This window comes from Pagrus pagrus (assembly GCF_965226575.1).
Source record: "Pagrus pagrus genome assembly, chromosome: 23".
NCBI classification, from domain to species: Eukaryota; Metazoa; Chordata; class Actinopteri; order Spariformes; family Sparidae; genus Pagrus; species Pagrus pagrus.
The window spans coordinates 19,046,564-19,066,989 of NC_140205.1; the positions used below are offsets into that span (position 1 = coordinate 19,046,564).

Genomic DNA, 20,426 nt, shown 5'->3' on the forward strand with positions numbered 1-20,426 from the left:
TACATGAAGATAGAAACTATTATTTTCTATGAATTGTGTATTATTTATTTAAAGGTTGTTTTTGCCATTGAAACCTTATTTAATGACCACTAAAAGAATGTTTTTCATAGACTGATCTGAAGACAACAACCAGAAACTCAAAACTGAGTTTTATTGTTTAATTTCTTTTTTGCTTTAGGAGATACGATTATAATGAGTGAGTGATACATTAGGTGAGAAATAAAGTGAACATTACATGCGTTAAATCTCTTTCTGTGCATGTTTTGTATAAAATGGGGCAAAAGTATCTATTTAAAGACATTGACAGAGTTTACCTGAGGTGGTCAGAGTGCATATGGCTGATGTAAATGAGATCTGCAGCACACAGTCTGTCCAGGGAGTCTTCTGGAGGCTCGTGTAAAAGCCACCAGCCTCTGGCAAACGCAGGACCCTTCAACCACGGGTCGAACATGAACCGCCTCTGTCCCAGCTGCAGCTCCATGCAGGCGTGGGTCAAGTATGTCACCTGGGAGGGAAGTTCATAATTTGTGGTAGCTCTCACATTATTACCATGATGATTCAGTGTTGTCACTCTGCATTACAGATGAATAAACCTTTATTTAACAAAAATCGTGTACAATATCATTAAATGTACAAGTGAGTTTTCTGCTACAGTCTCCACACAACTAAACTAAAAAGTGTCAAAATATAAACTTTAACTTTTACTAAACTCTAAAAACTCTGGAATTATTGTGTGTTATGGTGTAAAAAGTATGTGAACAGCAGGATACAAACCTTGACTTCTCCATCCTGGAGATCCAGAGGCTCTCGTGGGTCAGCCAACCAGGGGTCGATGGGGTTCAACTCGACCAACTGAAGCCCCCCATCTTCCAAAATCTCTACCTCTGTGTGACACATAACATCCATTCTCATCAGGATTTGATTAAGTCAGTTACATTGTTCTGAATAGAGAAAACAACATGGTCAAATTATTTTGACTCACTGCTCCACTCACATTGAGCTGAACAGACTTCTCAGCATAAATCAACCACAGCATGAGTTAGTCCAGGTTTTTATCCCAGCTCTCTCACAAACAAAAATTACACATCATGACAGGGGTTTCATTTTAAAATATTACATTTAGAGCTGTGAGCTCTTTGACAAACATTAAGTAATGTCTTATCTCCTTCTTATCTCCGCATGGTATCTACATATCAGCAGCAGTTACTGTCTGCAGTTGACAGGTGCAACACCGAAACAGGTTTGCCCGTGTTAGCCCTACAGGCTTTCATCCAAAAGGAAAATATATATATATTTTTTTATACTGTATTTTTTCTGTCATGATTAGTGTTTCTGTCTATTTAGTCATCTATTTCTGTATTGACATGTTTACCTTTTTATTAAAATGCTGCAGTAAGCATGTGCAGCAATGGCATCGGTAGTCAAACATTAGAAAGAGGATTTCAGCTTTCAGCCTGCTTCTTCAGCCTTCATTGACTGCCTGTTTTTGTTATCTGGAAGCTTGCCTTTTCTACCTGCCTGGAGTCTTGCATTTAGGTCCTTTTGCCAAACCTTAACAGTCTTTTTATTGTTATTGTTGTCTTTGTTATTGAGCAGGAAGCGTGTAAAGGGTTATCATAAAAAGCTACATTTATGTTTCTGGGCTGTAAAACAATAAACTGAATACAACTTCTCGTCTTAATTTATCTCAGGTCACCGTCACTGGAATCTTATCCGACCTGCCCGATCAGTCCTGATGAAGCAGATTAGCTGAGTTTCGGAGTGTTAAACTCTGAATAGATATCTCTTAAGGATGATTTTTTTTTCAGAACTTTACATTTGATTGTTGCTTATTTATTCATACATGTTGTAATACATAGATGTTAAATATAGAAGTTTTCAGGGGCATTAAGTCATTGTGTTTGATTGCTATCACTATCGTTAGTTATTATTTCTAATGATCCAGATGTTGAAACAAGGCAACAAACATGCATTACTTTAGCCACAAAGTGGGTGGCCACTCTATATCCACTAACCTTTTGTAGCTTAAAGTGAAGATGAAAAGGGGCGAGCGAGCAGCAGAGAGTGACAGATGGGAAAGAAAAAGAGAGGAGACTGCATACTTACAGTATAATTCAATTGTAGAGACCATTTTGTCAGCCATTTCTAATCTGTACAATTTGGCCTGTTTAGCGTTCATTATCATAAGCTGGAAATCTGATTTGCCTTTGATCCTTGTCGTGCTTGTTTGCCTCTGTATCCACAGGCAGCCTCTGGCCATCAACAGTGCACAGAACAACAACAGAATGAAATAATTGAGTGCTGGCTAATGGCTCAGACCAAACTCACTAAGAGGTGATTGTGTGCATGCTCTACGTAGACCGATCAGTCATGATGATAAGAGCATCAGTCATCTCCCTGTGAGGTTAATGGACGTCCATATACAGTACATGCTATATATAGAAGCAACACTCAATATGTTTATAATTGCATTAGGAAGGTTTTTTATTTATAAATATAAAGTGCACTGGGACAAGTGACAAGTAGAACAATGGGAGGTAAATCCAGCAAAAACCAGGAAGCTGGCGTAGGAAAGATTTCTTAACTTGTTTTAATGTTTTGTTTTAATGTATTTTAAATGCTTTTAATGTAACTTTTATGCGCCTGTAAAGCACTTTGAGTTGCCTTGTGTCTGTGTCTGTGCTATATAAATAAACTTGCCTTGCCTTGCCCTGTTCCATGTTTTATGGTGGATTAACTTAACACGGTATGACCTTGGTTGAACAATGACGCACAGAATTCAGTGTGCAGATGTATTTTTTTTTATTTCTTTAAGGTGCAGTGGGTGGATGCAGTAGAGTACTAAAGTCACAGACCACCAGTCAAAACACTGCACTGTTTTTTCTTTTTTACCTAAAATAATAACATCATATGATTTTAAAATTGAATCTTTGAAAGAATTTTCAGAATATCCTGGTATTTAGTTTGACCCTCTTTTGTGTTAATGACCACATGCACTCGAGCTGGCATGGACTCCACAAGTTTGTGTAAAACCTGATGACTTATGTTATCCCAGCATGATTTGACAGTGTTCCTCAAAACTCCTTGTGATGTCACAAAAAAGATGGCTTTGCTTGGGACACAGCAGTCACTGGCGCAGCACTGCAGCCAGCAGGACAGACCAAAAAAAAAGTGGCGCTGTGGTGAATATTTGTTTAGGTGTCGTCTGTGTGAACTGTATAATTCTGTCGAAATACACCTGCCAGCTGCTGCAATCCCAGAGGACAGTTGACCTTATTTACAAGCTTGACTACATAAAAACGACTCCACTCCAGTTGTTATAAATCTTCAATTAAAATATAAATAGTGACAGAACTTACCGAGCTCATCCTGCAAGAAGCTGTCTGGTGGATTCACATAACTCATTGTTGATACATTTAACTTCCAGTTGTGTTTGGTGCATTTAACTGTCCTGTGAGAACAGAGAGCCGATCAGCTGTAATGAAAAGTTTGTTTGACACAGTGTAATGACTTGTGTGCTTCTGTCAGATTGATCTCACCTGCCATCCAGGTCTTCGATGTCTGTGATGAATAACCCTCCTTGGTGTTTGCATTGGTTCTTGCATGCTTTAAAGCCTTCGCTGCTCTTGTATATTATGTAACATTTACCTTCCCCAGGATTTTTCTTGAAATTGATTCCGTCTTTGAGTAAGCCGACTGCTTCAGCATCCAGTGACAGCACCACGTGTGCTGTTTGAGAGGTCATCTTACCTGAAATTAGACACCAGATCAAATTTAAAAAATTAAACGGAGCTAGAACGTTAGCACAGAGAAGTTGTAACCACCCTGGCTGGAAACCACTGCTTTAGAGATATAATAAAATGTTACTGTCGGTTATATTTCTGCACATCTGTGAACACCCCAATTCCAACATAGTCTTGAAATTTGATAAATGTTTGTCTTTCTTTAGTCAACAAAAACACATTTGTTAAGATCAGGGCTCAGCACGTCAGCCCAGTGTGTCATCTTCATTACAACAGGGCTTGTGGTTGAGGGTGTGTATTTAACGGTCTGTGTCATTTATCACGGATGTTGGAACGCAAGTTGACTCCGGTCCAGTACAACAAGTTGGAAAACCAGTTTTAGCCATGTTAGAGACAGTAGCTGTTGTTAACAATATGGTGTGTCGATGGTTGGTGAAGTGCGTCCAACTTCCAGAGTCAGAAATCTGACTCCAGGGGTTGTTCCAGTTGAAAGTGTCGATTGGGAACCTGAGTAGTGGTCAAAGGAGTGGCTTTAAACACTCTTCCTCCAACAGTATTATCAAAGAATAGCTGCTAAAAAATGCATTCGATAAATTCTTCGTGGTAAAAGTCACCCGTTACTTAAAAGCTTTTTTATGAAGCAGCAAAATCAGGAAATGTTGGGTTTTCCCCAGCAGTAACTTTTTCACCAGCTGAAAGTGAAAATGATGAAACAAGAAAACAGGCGGACAGGCGTACTTTGGCCCCACTCCAGAGAGGGTCCATCTCAGACGCAACTCAGCTCAACATAAATTAGCACAGCGGTTTGACCCAGCCTGACCAAAGTACCAGTACAAAAGCCCCAGTGGTCTTAACGTTAAGGAAGTAAGAGGTCCTTTCTCATACTTGAATGTGTTTTTCAGTATTTAACCAGTTCTATCCCTTTTCAGAAGTGATATGAGTGCCTGTCATATTATAAGTGTTGTTGTATAGTCCTTATGTTTGATTGTGACATCAACAAAATGTAATCAGTTTTATAATATTATTTCACCTTGTGCTTTGTCATTTTGGCTATTTGCCTGATGAAAACCTGTTAGAGACACAATAATCTTCAGTTTTCCTTCACTGAATCTGACATAATACATCTAGCCTAAATATCGTGCACACTCCTTTCTGCAAAGAATGTAAATGGCCCATAAAACATGAAGAAAATCAAAATTTGGTTTTGCTGTTATTACTTATTTACTATTGTGTCGTTATCACCATACTCACAAGAAAACACTATTCTCATATAGAAAAATCAAAACAGACTTCTAAGGCCAATAAATCATGATCAATGATGATCCACTGAATAAAAATGAAACATCCTGCTGCTGCACAGGGGCCTCCAGTGGGCTCCCATCACTACTCTATGGCTGTGAAAAGCACTTTTTGTGCAGCCATACAATAAAACATAAAATGACTCTGTTCTGGAATAATAGTTAACTCAGGGTTAGAGTTATCATATCTCTGCGTAGAAAACGAATGCTGGATTAAATGCAAAGTTAAAGTTTTATCAAACACTCCCAAAGTGAACACACACATCCAGAAAGGGCATAGAGATCAACTGTGTGGAGAGATAGAATAATACAAACAGTTTACAGTAAGATGCATTAAAATGAGATAAGAGGATAGACATAATTGGACTCTTGGACTTGTCTGTAAGGCCAGGAGAAGATGAGCCACCTAAAAAGGAGATTGAGTTGCCTCTCATATATTTATCTAATCTTATCTATCTAATTTTACAGCTTGTAGTGGCACTTTCCAGGTTCGAACCTGTTGGCCTTTCTGTATGAAGTTTGCACGTTATTTCTGTGCCTGCATTTGCCGTCTCTGGGTGCTCTGGTTTCCTCCCGTTGTCTTAACTGGCATCTCCAATTTCTATCCACAGTCAAGTGTTACATGACTCTAAAATGCCCGTAGGTGTGATGTGGGTGTGAATGGATGTCTGCTGGGATTGGCTCCAGTCTCCTGTGACTCTCTAAATGACCAGACACACCAAACTGATATTAAAGACCTAGCGGCAATAAAGGCTGGCGTTTCACGTTGCATTATTATTTTTTTATTTTTTATTTGCCTTTATTTAACCAGGTCGGTCCCGTTGAGACACAATGGTCTCTTTTTCAAGGGAAGCCTGGCCAAGACAGCAGCATAGAAAAGTTGCAACAATTACAAGACGCACAGAAATCAAACAGCAACAGAGATAAAATACATTATAAAATAGAAGCAACAGGACTAAGCGTTGCGTCACGCCACGTTGCGCCGTGTCACGTCAATGTCGTGTCACATCACGTCGTGTCACATCACGACAAAATTTCAAATAAAGCAACGTTTTTCATACCACTCTTGATAATATAGCCACTTCTAATCGAAAACGTGTCTGATACAAAGTTGCAAATGGAGATGATGAAGAGGCATGAGCAAAAAATAAGAAGAAACCACACTTAACGGGTTAAATCATGGATACTCAGACTGACATACGATTTTTCACAGAGTGCAGGGGAAAAGAGTACGTTTCATCGAATATGTCAGTCTAGTCTGCCTGACACATCCATCCTTTATCTAACTGAGATCTGTCCAAGTTAGATGCTATGGCCCTGACCATGACTCTGAAATATCAGTAACCTAGCTGTGTATCGATAAATCCATGCCGCTGTCCGTGGTGCTGAAGACAGATTTGTAATTGCACCTTTTTCTATCAAGCCCGCCCTGCTGTACTAAAATAATTTAATTCTAGATTATATTGTCGCCTATATACTCTATAGAGTAGTGTCACATCATGATCAAAGTACCAAGCAGCCAGAGGATGAGACACACTGCTGCCTGTAGTATTACTGTAATATTTCTATGATCAGTCGTATTAGTGATGACTTGACAACAGTTATAATCTTACTGTAAATGTTTGGTGTGAGGCGTTGAGTCCTTTGGGAGGTGTGTAAAAATTAACACATTTGGACTGGCTACAATACCAGGGGTGTAGTTAATATTTAGCCACTGAATAAAGTTTCCTCCTGTTTCAGTTGTTTTTTCTGCTCTCCAGTTCCTCTATATATAACTCAGTTGTGGATAGTTTGGATAGTTTCGTACTGACTTACATATATTCTGAGGTTTTAGGGAATTATATTTTCTTTCAGGTTTGCTTGTAGTAACTCTGTTAAGAAAGAGTTGAGAACGGAGGTATACAGACAATGAAGTTTCTTGGTTATACTAATGGTTTCCTTTAGGTTGACTTGTTCTTGTTCTTAAAGCTCTGCATTTTCTAGGCAAAATAAATTCTCACAAAATAAGGAAACTGAACACACTTCTTTTTTAATATGACACAAAGAATGTAGTGGCTTGTCCTAAGATTTGTTTGAAGACATTTTTCATTTCAATACAAAAAAAAAATCGATTCATGGTTGAATCAAAACAAGAGCACAGCGCCCGTCTTATTAGCTGTCTTTTGTGTTACTCTTAGCAAAAACTATCAGGGCAGGTGATCTGAACAACAGCAGTGTTGTGACGTGAATGCAATGGAAGGGGCAGATGGAATGCCATGTTAAGTGACTGAATGTTCAATCAAGAACACCTTTAACTTTTTTCCACTGTTAACAAACAAAGATTGAAATTGTTTCATGTAAAGTTGCAACTGATGTTTATAATACTTTGTAGACAGTTAAATGAATACTGGCCATTCTTAACTCCCAACTGTTGTTTATAAACCTTTACAAATGCTTAATAAATGGTTTATAAAGCCCTTATGTCTGTTTGTTAATCAAATAACTATTGACTAAAGTTTAATTAACCAACAAATTAAAGCTACTTTCTACTTTTAACAAGTGAAGTTAGCTAAGCTTTGGCTTCAAGGAGGGGTTTAACTACTTCAAATCAATCGTAACAGTACATCGACTGCTGTAATATTCATTCAGTAACTTAAAGTGAGTGGTAGACAAGAAACTGCCAACACAGTATACACACACTTAAATATTTCAACAGGACCCAACTTCAAAAGCCAGAGAAGTGGATGCGATCCAACTGACACCATTATATATTGTCATACATTTATTTTTATTACATACTCCTACACAACGTCTATGTGATAGCAACATTATCCATCTGCATGTTTTATTTGTGGTAAATGATTCCCCTCTCACACCTGTCTGTACTTCACATTCAACAACATAATAGACCTGACTCACCTCCAAATGGATCAATTCCAAGAGGAAATAAGAAGCCGATGTAACTAAGCATTGGCATTGGCCAAACATGACAATGGACAAAATATGAGGAAGTCCACTACATGTGGGTTTCGTGATATTAATCACCAAGCATCACAAATCTGTTAACCTTGTTCATCCAGTACAGACCTGTACAGGGCATCAGCTACAACACTTCCCTAAAATGTCTTTAAAAACCTTGGCTATCATTAAAAGGGATAGTGGAAACAAGCTAAACTGCAGCAACATAACCCACTTCATTTGAGGGGCTTTGTCCCTCCAGCATAGGACTTCAACCAAGGGTGTAGCCTCCACTTGGGGATCTCCTCCAGACAAGTGAGGAATTTTTCATTGCATTTCCTGCAGTTCTACACAATACAGTATGGCTATACAGTACAATAGAAGGTGGGTAATTATCCGTACAATCACAGCATTTTAACTAATAAACAGTTAAATTCAAAATCCCCCTACAGCACACCTTGCAACATCAATTAGTTTGCTAGCCAATGCTGTTTATAAGCTGTTTGGCACAAGCTCATAGACACGCAAATAGAAGCTTTAACACTGTCATAGTCAGTGCTTTTATCCAAAGTTTGTGACAAGTACAACTCTTAAGATTTACCAGCTTGACTTTATCACTAAATTTACATTTAATCTCCCATCAAATTTGGAATCAGCATCCACTGACTTCCTGCCTGACCCTTTAAATACCTGCTTGAGTTCTCTCTTGTGTACAAGTCACATTTTTTCACGCTCCTGCTAACGCTGTGCATCTTGTTCTTTTGCCTCAATCTGTAGTTGCAATCTCCTCAACTGCAGCTACAGCTCATGAAGCTCATAGATTACAGTGCGGCTAAACCCAGCAGGACTGAGAGTCTCTGTTTAGAGGAACCTGAAGCATTTACAAGTTAGCTGTAGTTTAACATGATCCAAATAAATACAATCATTTATTTCCTCAACATTTTAATTTTGTTTTCATTGTTATGCCACTATTAACTAACAACTATAGAAGAAGATAAAGTAAAGACACAACATTTGGACCGCTGATCAGCATCTGCCAACTCTGCTTTCAGTAATCAATGATACATTTGCCAGAAATTCCTGTCCAGAGCAACCTCACTATGAGCCAAAGGCAAATTACAGCTAACAAGCACAAACAAGCATTCACTGTCACCCACACTTAAATCCTCTCAATACAAAATACTGCAGGATCAAGCAATGGCTTCTAAATGACTAGCCTCACTCAAAAAGGTACAAGGGTTAAACAAGCTTTACTTTAGCTCACCACCAAACCCCCCATATCTTAATGACAAATCACACACACAAAGCAAACCTCACACAGGTCAAGAGCAGCCACACCTCTCACTCTAGACCCTTTAATCTTCAGTGATGCAGCCGGGCACGGCATGGACAACCCAGGGTCATCACATAAAAAATTAAGTAGTATAGGCCTCTCCAGCAAGCACCAGCTTACTCGGCTGGGCCAGTTCAACCAACGACCTGATGTGGCTAAACAAAGATGACCTCACTAACTAACCAGAAACTAATGAACTATGTTGGGATCCCAGAACACAATGTTAGGGGGGTATGTTTTCTGGATGTAAGTTTCTTGGATTAAATGCATGGATGAGTGAAAACACAAGGGTGGGTGCAGCAGGATGAGAGTCAGGGAGCTGAACAAAAGGGCCTGCTTTGACAGGAAACACCAAAATAAAACAATAGCTGGTGGAAAAGGTCTATGCTACCATTCAAAATATGGCCAGTGTATCTGTGCATGCTTCCTCTTGCAGTTCACCTGAACTGAGCCTGTTTATGAGCCTGTTCATGCAAAACAGACGTTTGCAGGTCCCACTTTGCCATTCAAAGTGGGACCTGCAGGCCAGGGTTGACCCACCATAAGGTTGACATTATTTTTTTAAATATTGTAAGATGAATCACTCTTTTTCAAAATCTAGGATTCCTAATTAATAAATATCTTGGAAAAATCCCCTGATGACAAATAGTGGAATGGATGGGAAGACTTCTATTCTATTACTGTACATTATGGTCCAGTGCATAACATATGTATTTCATTCAGACAAAAAGTGTCATGGGTAATGCACTTTTGCAAACTAGATGGGTGATAATACTTTCAAGAAAACTGTGCAGTGCAGCCGTTTACCTCGTTTAACAGGAAAGACCTGTATAAGATTACTAATCAGTCCTAAATGTAAGCTATCATGACTGAAGCAGGGTTTATTATGTGTTTCTCGTATTTTATGGTTGTAGATGAGTTCTCTGCGGACTGTGAAGTCAGGCCTTGGATTAAGTAATGTCAGGAAGCTGGTTCATTTCTTCTTCTTCATTGATAACTATGACTATAAATTCAATAATTTTAAATTTGATTTGATTATTTTCTTTTCTATTTATATCTATATCAAATAATATGATCATGTTTTCCATAAGGAAATTAAATCTATTTTGAGTTTCCTACTATCTAAAACCCGAAACACTCATGGAGGTGATGTTAGTTTAGTTTTTCTCAGTTTCAGGGAATAGAAAATATTAAGCCAGCATTCATTCAAACCAAAACAAAACATTGTACTACCTTTATCGATATGTATTTCTGGCCATTTATCTTGACAGTGTGAATTTCATACGCGTAGGCCTAACACTCACCTGGTCTGAGAAAGGGAGGGATCGGGTAATTTCTGCTTTTAAACTTTTATGTATGTTGTGTTTTTATAATTACTTATTTTTTATTAAGAACTTTGAGCTGCTTTCTATGTATGAAAGGTGCTATATATAGCAAGTAAAAATTATTATCATCATCACCATTATTATCATTATTATCATCATTATTAGTATTATTATTATTATTATTATTATTAAAACATCTCTGCCAAAAAATGCATTCACACTTTATTATACATTTTATCTGGTGATCTATGAATCGAATGGTGTAAACAGATCATAATCTGGGTCATTTCGATCGACTTTGACTTGACAGAGTGAATTTAAGACTCCATTGTTCACCTTCAAAAGATGAATTAAGGATAAATTAAGGAAAAAAACTGCAGATTTCAAGCAAATCATATCAAAGACACTCAGCTGTTACTGAGCCTATAGTGACTCTAACCTTCCACAAACCTCAAATCATTTATCATCATCACTGATAGACAAATAAGATTACCGTCTCGGAACAGTAGGCTCATCATATACTGTGTGACGACGTTAGTTGACGCTCCGGCTGTGGGTGCCCGCCGCGGGGCAGACCGCTCTCTCTGCGGGCTCGTTCCCCCACCTGTCACCTCACCGGACCGCTCTGTGCTCCATGATGTACTAAAACTACTAGAGCTCCACACTCCCTCAAACACTGCCACTTTAATAAAGAGCCGTTAACGAGACTGTCGTTTTAATGTGATGAAGGGTCGACAGAGAGCGGAGGAATGAACACTACAAATGAAGAATGATTTAGGCCTACTATTTGATTTAATTAAACAGTGAAGTTAGCTTCTGAACAGGTCCATTTAGCCTTCTTTGTGTGTGACAGCAGAAAATCGGCTAATAATAAGCGTCTTCATTATAACAGTTTAAAAGAAATTGCTCCAGTTTTAAGCTATGTTACCAGTTAGCTAACTTTTGAGTAGCCTAAAGAAAATGAGCTAGTTTTGCTTTAGCTCAGCTGCTTCTAAAAAAGCTTAATTAGCCGCAGTATTAACACTGATAACATAACGTTATTACTGTTGTAATATTAATAATGTAACTTACACAGCAACACAACATATTCACACTTCATTTTTTCTTTTATTTCAGAGGACCCAACTTGAAATGCAGTTTTCAGAAACCGACTTTCTGTCTAAAACAGTGAGCTGGAGAGAGCTGCAGGTTAGAGAATCCACCTGATACACACCGTGTGTGTGTCTCTCATCGCGGGCCACGCTTATTTTTTTAGCACAGTTTCCTGTCCAGTGCCGATATAACAGCAACATCATCCATTTTCAAACATTTTCTCTGTTGGAAATATTAATAATATAATTCCCCTCTCACACCTGCCCGCGTACTTTAAGAGCATCTCAACAGGATGACTCACCTCCAAAAGATGCTGTGTTATCCCGAGAGAGATGTCGGGAGCCGGTGTCACTGAGCAGAGCTGTCAGATGCAGCGAGGTTTCCTTCAGAAAGCCACAGAAGTGATAGCTTGCAGGCTGCCTGCGACAAAACGTCCCGCACCTCAGCGCAGTGTGAGCAGTCGCGCCGTGTGCAGGTCTGCCAGATGAGGAGAGCACACGCCCTGCGCCTGAACTCAACACCCGACCCCGAACACTTAGCCTGGGGCGAACACACCTCTATCTGCTCGACCGCCAATTGTGAAACACCTGATGGAAGGAGGGACTCATCGCCGCGAACAAGTGTCAACCTGTCAACTAAAACAAAACAATTAATAATTCAGCACGCATTCCAGCTAGACCTCCTCATCTCTCGCTCATTGTTTGCTTCATAAAACTTTAACTGTAGGCTACAAAGATGACGATGGTAGTTTCTTTGCGGTGTGTGTCTATATGTGCTGAATGTAACCATCGGAATATAACTTTTTATTCATGTGATCAACCGGCTTTATCGAGGCCGGCGCTTGCTCACTATCTATGTCTCTCGACCAAAGCTCTCTCTCTCTCTCTCTCTCTCTCTCTCTCTCTCTCTCTCTCTCTCTCTCTCTCTGTCTGTCTGTCTCTCAAACCATCAGACACAAATCAAATTAAATTGTGTTCCGACCAAAGCCGGAACACAACAAGTGGAGTGTCAGAGTGAAAAGTCCACTATAGGAAAGGACATCAATGTTGCATTAAAGAAATGGAGCTGGAATAAAGTTTTTTTCTGTTCCATATTCGTTTTCGTGTTTTGTCTGCTTTCTGTCGCGTAGCCTATAATATTTGCATAACATAATCCAGATTGCATGCGTGTATTCCAACATTTCAGTGCAACGATAATGTTCGTGCCAGTAACACACATTTAGTGCAGTTTTTGTCTCTATGAGCTTTCAAACACATTCTCTATGAACTCAGTTATATTTGATTTAGACTTGACCAATGAAACATCCAACTAGTTTTTAAAATGAATTCATATTTACGATTCATGCTTGAAGTCAATGTCGTTCTGATGGTATAATGCTTTTTATATAATGCACCAAATTCTTACATTTTCTTGGTAAAAAAGTGCAACACCTGTATTTTGTAATTACTGATGCAATATGTAAGAACTTATTACAAAATGCGGCAAAGTTTATTACATATTGCGTTCAAGAATTTTATTACAAAATGTGGCAGATTATTACAAAATGCGGCGTTATTACATAATGAAGTGAAAATGTATTACATTATTACATAATGGGACGTTATTACATAATGTGGCGCTACATGTCTCAATAAATTAAAGGTGCACTATGTAGGTTAGTTTTTGAAAAAAATTATTCAGAAAGCTAATATTTAAAATATTGACAAGGTTAAAATACAAAGAGAAGCATTTATTATTTCCACAGCTGAATAAATAAGCCTTCTTCAGAGGAAAATAAGGTCCCCGTACAGAACACTGTTTAAGGCTAGAGAGGTGGCAGGGTCCGCCACATATAAACACAGTAAAACAGTATGAAATTGTGTTGTGCTTTGGTTTGTTTATTGTATATTCAGACATGAGAATGAAGACAGTTTGATTATTTAAGCATGAAAATCAATCAGTGAGGATTTTTATATTCTGATTAGAATTTATTCCCCAAAAAACTAAATAATGCACCTTTAAAAGCACTAAAAACATTGAAAATAAATGTAGGCATTAATTCAGTTATAAACAAAAAAGTGACATAAATTGATATATCTGTTTTAATTTGCTTCTGTATTTATTTGTCTTTGTATTAATTCACTTATTTCCCCCATTACATTTTCTATTTTGATATCCTTTTTTTCAGTTTCAAATATTTCATTTTTTCCTGTATGTATTCCTGTATTATTTTCCATTTACATATTTATTTCCACAAGCTTAATTATTTCTATAGTTTCTTGTTCATTTATGCACGTCTGCTTCTTATGCAACAGAGGGGGCGGTCATTCAAAGTGAGTCACGGGGCAGCTTTTTGCCTGGTCTAGTGTAGCTGTGTAGTGTACCAGAGCTAGTAGAAAGGTCTGGCTGCACCCATTATCATTCTGCTATAGGTGAGAAAACAACCCGGTTTGTTATTGTATCTTTAATCCAAGCACATTCATCTTAGGCAGTGCCAACATTTGGGGCGGTACTGGCTGTAAAATGCTGACAAACCAGTCCCAACCTAAATGTCAAACTTGGATAACAAATGCCTCTTCAGGGGATCATCAAACTGAAATATGAAACAACTTTTACAAGCTCTCAGGTCCCAGATGAAATAAAGTATGACACACAGAAGGTGTATAGGGGCTTGGGTTTCACAGGCTTCAGTTAAGATAAACAAACAAGATAAAACCTGAAGGCGTCCGGCTATTTGTAAGGCAAGCACAGATAAGGAAGGCCCTGATGCAGGTAGCCTAGTTGGCTGGTGACTTTTGCGGTCACTGAACTCGGCTGAAGAATAAACACAATTTCCCTTGACCAAAATGGGGCAGCAAAGAAATCTCAACATGGGCCCAAACAGACCAGAGTTTCTGGCTGGCAATCTATAGGGACGAGGTCTGCAGTGTGTCATGGATGGATTCAGAATGAGAGCCAGTCCAACCTGGATGCCATTCACCACCCCTCTTTAGCCTTCACAAAATGGCATCGTCACACCCTGATTGGCTGGGAGGGGAATGCCCCAGGCTGCTTCCAATCATAAATTAGGAGTCAGTCTCCCAACGTGGACACAGGTGAGCTGAATCCACTGCAATCAGTCCAGACGATTCAGACCAAAACAAAAAAACAGAAAGTCTTACACAATGGGACTGCTACACATTTGAATGTGGGGATGCGAGCCCTGGTATTAACGTGGCTAAATCCCCGTGCAAGAAAAGTTAACAGTTGCTAGCTTGTTAAATTTTGTACCATTTGGTTGGGGTCACTTGCCATTGTTAGCTCGGAGGTTGTTGTTGCTGTTGTAGTGGAAAGTCATCTGATATCCGGTACTGAAACACAGATTTCTAACTTTTCCATTTTTGCTGAAACTGGATAATATTTTAAACAGCTAACACTGGCTGCAGGTTAGACCTCTTTCAACATGCTGCTAATTGGCACTAATTAGCCATGAAGATGCATTTTTTTTGTAATTGTAATTTACATTCTGTAAAGTTTTAGGACATTTTGAAGAGTGTTTCTTTTTTATTTTGTCAGCCCTATTTACAGTATTTTTAATTTGTTAAGGTAACATCTTTTTGTTTGTGTGTTTGTTTGTTTGTTTGTTTGTTTGAAAAGACTGAGCGCACAAACAGGGTTAGAACCTTAAATGAAGATCCAACAGAGCCTACAGCTTAATCAGAGAGAAATGGAACCACAAGATGTAACCCTTCGCTCCATATTCTGCTGGTTGAGGCAACCAATGGGACATCGATTCAGTTAAAAGTATAAGGCTGTTGGGTTATTTTTCAAATTATTTATTTCAACCCATGTCCAGCTGGTAGGTATAGTGTGTGTGTGTGTGTGTGTGTGTGTGTGTGTGTGTTTGTGTTCTATGTATAGACAGACATACTGGCTGTGTCCAAATTCAGGGGCTGCAGCCCACGAAGTGCGCATTTGAAGGCCAATTATGTCACAACGCTGCACGAAGGCTGTCCAAATTCAGAGGCTCCTCCAAACGCAGCCCACAAATTCAGCCTGGCCTTCCCTCTTTTCGGAGGACGCACCGCTACTATCCTTCGCGGCCTCCCATATCCCAAGATTCTTTGCGCACCGCTGCTCAGTCCCGAAACAGTAGAGGAAGCAAGAGAAAATGGAGACATCAAGTGGCGCAGACATGACATTCAAATTTAAGTAATGGGTTTATACTCGGTTTTTAGTCATTTGAACATCCAACGGCAGATATGTTAAACTTCAAAACCTCCAAATTTCATCTTTCAGTTAAAATACGTGACGCTGGTAATGCTATGGTAAATATAGTTGTTATTCACTAATGGGTTAATGTTTATTTTGTAATGTTAATGATTCAATTTAGATTTGACACATTTTGTCGTTAATTTTTGTTCACACACAAATAAATGTACACATTTGATAGATTTGAACCAAAACAGACTTTAATGCATCTCTTCATTCACAATCGTGACGTAAGGGTAAGGGGCAGGAACATCTGGTGAGGCAACCAGGAAATACCCCGAAGGCTAGACCATCCCATTTAACAATGGTGGACGAGGCCTTCAAAGACCTGTCCAAAGGACCCGGCCCTCGTGGACCGCAAAGGCTAGGTCATTGAAGGCTGCAGCTCCTGAATTTGGACACAGCCATTGTATGTGTGACCATTAGCTAAAGCAGCTACAAGGAACCTACATTTTTTACGGGAAAATGGGTGCTGCAGCAACACATCATTTGAGAAAAATAATGTGTTTTTTGACAATTTAGGCATGTAAACCTATTCTACTAGGACCCCCAAATAAAAGTATGAACCTGAACATTTGTATAATATAACAGTACAATAACAGTACTTAGTATCATCAACTTACGGCAACGTCCACGTTCAAAGCTGTCCCTGGCTGTTCACTCTATTCTCCCCTCCCTGGTTCTGCTGTGACTGAGTGAGGTCGCAGGGCTCTGTGCCACATACAGTCATGTGGGGTCACTAGCTTTCCAAATGACTGCGTCACAGTAGCTGCCTTGGAAAAGCAGAGGAAATGGGGACTTCCCTTGTTATCCAGGAAATTCCAACTACTAATTTCTAGATAAAACACCAAAGCACACAGTGCACGTCTACACAACAATAGAGTACTGCAGTGGAGTGCTGCAACATGTTGGACAATCACCCAGAGCCAAAACATATATACAGTACAAGTCCTGTGAGGAGGCTACCAACATTCTACAACATGTGCCAGTTGAAGATAGTGAGAAGCTCAAGACCTGGCTTTTGTCCAGGTTCAACTGAAGCATGTGAGTTTATGTCATGTTCATGAGGCCAGATCCACCCGTGTGGATCGCAAAAACATCTGTGAAGAGTTCATTTCTTTCAATGACAGATGCAAAGAGGATCATTTGATTAAAGGCGCAATGTGTAAGGATTTTAGGTCAAGAAATTTGGTAATTAACAAAAACGTATCATCAGAATGTTAAGAAATAAGAGGTTTGATGTTATGTCAAAGACGTACGTATTGTGTTGCAAAGATATCTACTGAAGTTATTATGCTAACCAGCTAGCCCCAGCCTGTCCTTTCTCGAATAACCACTCCAAGACTCCAGTCAAGACTGCTTACAGCAGGGCTAACTGAGCTAACTAGCTAATGGCAGCTACAGTTAGCAGCATATTACTCTGTTGATATATTGCCCCCTATCTTTTGGAAGTATGAATTCAAGAGGTGGCTAAGTCTTGACTAAGAGTTTGAAGCCTCTTGCAATGGTATCATGGTGCATTTTGTCCCCGAACAACAGAGAGGAAGAGGAATGTTTTTTTTGGATGGAATAACACGTATTTCAAAGCTTAGTACATGGTCTGTACATTGTCTTTTGTTGTGTTCAACGGACAAAGCATTTTCTTCTTTTCCTAACTGTCGAACAGAACTTCCGAAATGGAAACTTCCCCACACTTACCGTGTCAGTGAAACAGCTTTATGAGGATACGTGTGAGATATTCTGAATATGCAGAATGTTTTGAACATGAGCAGAAAATAAAGTTAGTGCTTGGGGTTTATATGTGCCAAATGCACATTTAAAGAGGTCACTTCCCCGAACAAAAGCCACAAAAGAGGCTGTAAGAATTCATGTCTACATGTGTTCACTCAGCAGGGAATGAGAATAAATATTGAAGGTATTACAGAAAGCCTGAGATCCTCACTACGTCATAGTCAAAGTACTGTACTTAAGTACAATTTTGAGGTATTTTATTCATGTATTTCCTTTTTTCTGCTGCTTTTATACTTTCATTCCACTACATTTATTTGATGGCTCTAGTAACGTTTTACTTTGCCCATTTTGATTATTCAGTCTTAATAAGTTTTAACTTGTGAAGTGTAACCAATCAGAAAGTGTTGTGAGCTGGACATTTAGGAGACCACAGAGTGGTGACTACAGACAGAGAGAGGATGCTGCATCAGAGCCAAAAAATTACATTTTTAAATTAATTTATGTTATCAGTAATCAGACAAAAAAACACTGATGCTGATAATCGGAAAAATGCTGAATAGCGGACCTGATAATGGACCTATCCGTCGCCATTGAAGAAGAGTGAACCAACACCTCCACAAGCCACAATTAACAATGTGATCAACTCTGGATTAACAATCTTTGGATTGGATGGATTCTCTTTGCAAAGCAGAAGTGCTCACAAACAGGGAATTATACAGTCAAATACAACACTGAATATCTCAAATATTGTCACATAAACCTGCGCATAATCAGAAAGTTTGAGGAAGCAGTGATGTTGTTATATTGTTATATGGTTATAATCATGGTTATATGCTTGATGAAAATTTATCTGAAAATGAAATAAAAAAATAAAAAATAAATTCCATATCTGAGTGCATTACAAAAACAGGATTAAACATAGGGGCTTAAAAAAGTGCACATGTCAATGAGGAATTATACATAATGGGAACCATAAATATACTTTTATATTAGCTGCAGCATTAGCAAAAAAAAAAACCCAGGTGACCACACAATAGTGTTTAACAGATAAGAGAAACTGCAATTTAGGGGCACCAAATCCTAATCTGGCCCAGAGCCCCAAAATGTGTAGCACCGGCCCTGTTCTGACGGCCTGTCACTAGCCCCACAGGAGACACTGTTGTGCAGAGTACTGAACTGTGAGCTGGATGCACACATACACTTCCTGTGGCTGTGGTAACCCAGTGGTTTCATATAACTGACCAAAGAGGAGCGGTTAAACCGTAAGTCTGAGGCTGCGGGTAAAACATACTGATAAGCTGATAAAGAAGTTAGTGCGGTGCTGGAGTTGAAGTGTGTGTAAATGTGCGTGTGTATTGGGCAGACGGATATCTCCTATTAAAATGTCTTATTCATTTCCGTTCCAGCACATTGTATCCTGCAGTTTTCTATTTTGGTGGCCATTTACATATTTGAGTGTTTGAGTGAAAACAGCTGAGTATATTTCCAATGTGTCATAAATCCATTTAGGCGATACGTTTTTCATGTTGGTCTTTTTTTCCATTAGCAAGGATTCAGCTGCGTGTATCTATGCAAATATAAAATAAAATGACCTTAGGACATAAGTGCTTTTTTTGTTAATCAAAATGTACTTTGTTTCATAATATACAAAAGCTGGTGAGAATGGTGAACTTGGTTTGAAAGCAAAATATGGCTCAAACTGCTGCATTTCTTACAGGACTAAATAATATATTTCTTTAATTCTGTTTGTCATGTCCTATTAACATTTTATTGCTATCTGACAGTCTTTCCTGGTGAATTTATGTTGATGGAGAGCACAGGAGAACATGTTGTCACAATTTCAACAGACTTCTCGTTAATAATTGCACCGCAGTCGGTTATGAACAAACAAATAAGGACTAGGCTACAGGATGTGAGCCGCAGGCATACAGACTGCTGAGCCATGCTGGACAGAGGAAGGAGCCCATACATGCCATTGTTATGGCATGTAAAGAGAAACTTACCCTGTGTTTAAGCACCGGTCCCGTGTCTCAGCAGTCGTCTGAAGAGCTCTTCCTTTTGCACTGACGGTCTGTAGCAAATCAAATACTTGATTTGATATTTATGTAATGTTTAACAATTGCTGTGTAATAATCCAATAATGTGTTTTACAAAAGCATCCAACCTTTTAGTTGTTTTTTTAAACTCGGCATTCTGTCATCTAGTTGTCAGAGCATTGAAGTTGTTGTAGCCTCTGTGTTTTCAGCAGAAAGTTATCTGCAGTTGCTTTCACTTTTAACGGTCTCACACTTGTGCTGAAGAATGTGCTGACCCCGGGTGGAGCTTCCTCTGCCCTTTGGCAAGAAAAACGGTCAAGAATGAAACAAGTAGGAGTATACCTCCAAACAGCAGGCAACGCTTCTTCCTGGCTGTGTTTCTTTTCTTACAAATAGGACCTTTAACACATATATATACACATCTATATTGTCTGCTGCATGTGTTCAGCTGTAACATCATCTCCATCACTGTTGATTGACTTGTATATGTTTGTATAATTACTCCCGATCTTGTTTTTTGTATATTCTCTACTAAATAAAGTTATACATTTATTTTTTCTCATTTTAATCATCACGCCAGCCGAATGCACAAATTAATCACTGATACAGTGAAATCAAGAAAACCGTTATGTGTGTTAAGACAGTGGAGTGGAAGTTCTTTGGAGACCTCAGGTGTACTCTGCTTATTCCATCTTGTGCAG

At 38.9% G+C, this 20,426-nt stretch overlaps 1 protein-coding gene across 6 annotated transcripts in view; it reads right to left on the minus strand.

Annotated features, from left to right (window-relative positions):
• Positions 1 to 19,910, minus strand: part of cmah (cytidine monophospho-N-acetylneuraminic acid hydroxylase) — a 32,232-nt gene extending 12,322 nt beyond the window's left edge. For 2 of the 6 annotated variants that reach the window (XM_084345228.1, XM_084345233.1), the window contains exons 1-7: positions 19,693 to 19,909; positions 16,582 to 16,731; positions 12,030 to 12,363; positions 3,540 to 3,750; positions 3,360 to 3,451; positions 775 to 884; positions 315 to 505 (exon numbers count right to left, since the gene is read on the minus strand). In XM_084345228.1, coding sequence (XP_084201354.1) covers positions 315 to 505; positions 775 to 884; positions 3,360 to 3,451; positions 3,540 to 3,745 — 599 coding nt within the window. In that variant the 5' untranslated portion in view covers positions 3,746 to 3,750; positions 12,030 to 12,363; positions 16,582 to 16,731; positions 19,693 to 19,909. Of the gene's footprint in view, positions 1 to 314; positions 506 to 774; positions 885 to 3,359; positions 3,452 to 3,539; positions 3,751 to 12,029; positions 12,364 to 16,581; positions 16,732 to 19,692 lie in introns of all 6 variants that reach the window. The other 4 variants (XM_084345229.1, XM_084345230.1, XM_084345231.1 and 1 more) reach the window with 4 other exon arrangements.
• Between the last annotated feature and the right edge of the window lie 516 nt (positions 19,911 to 20,426).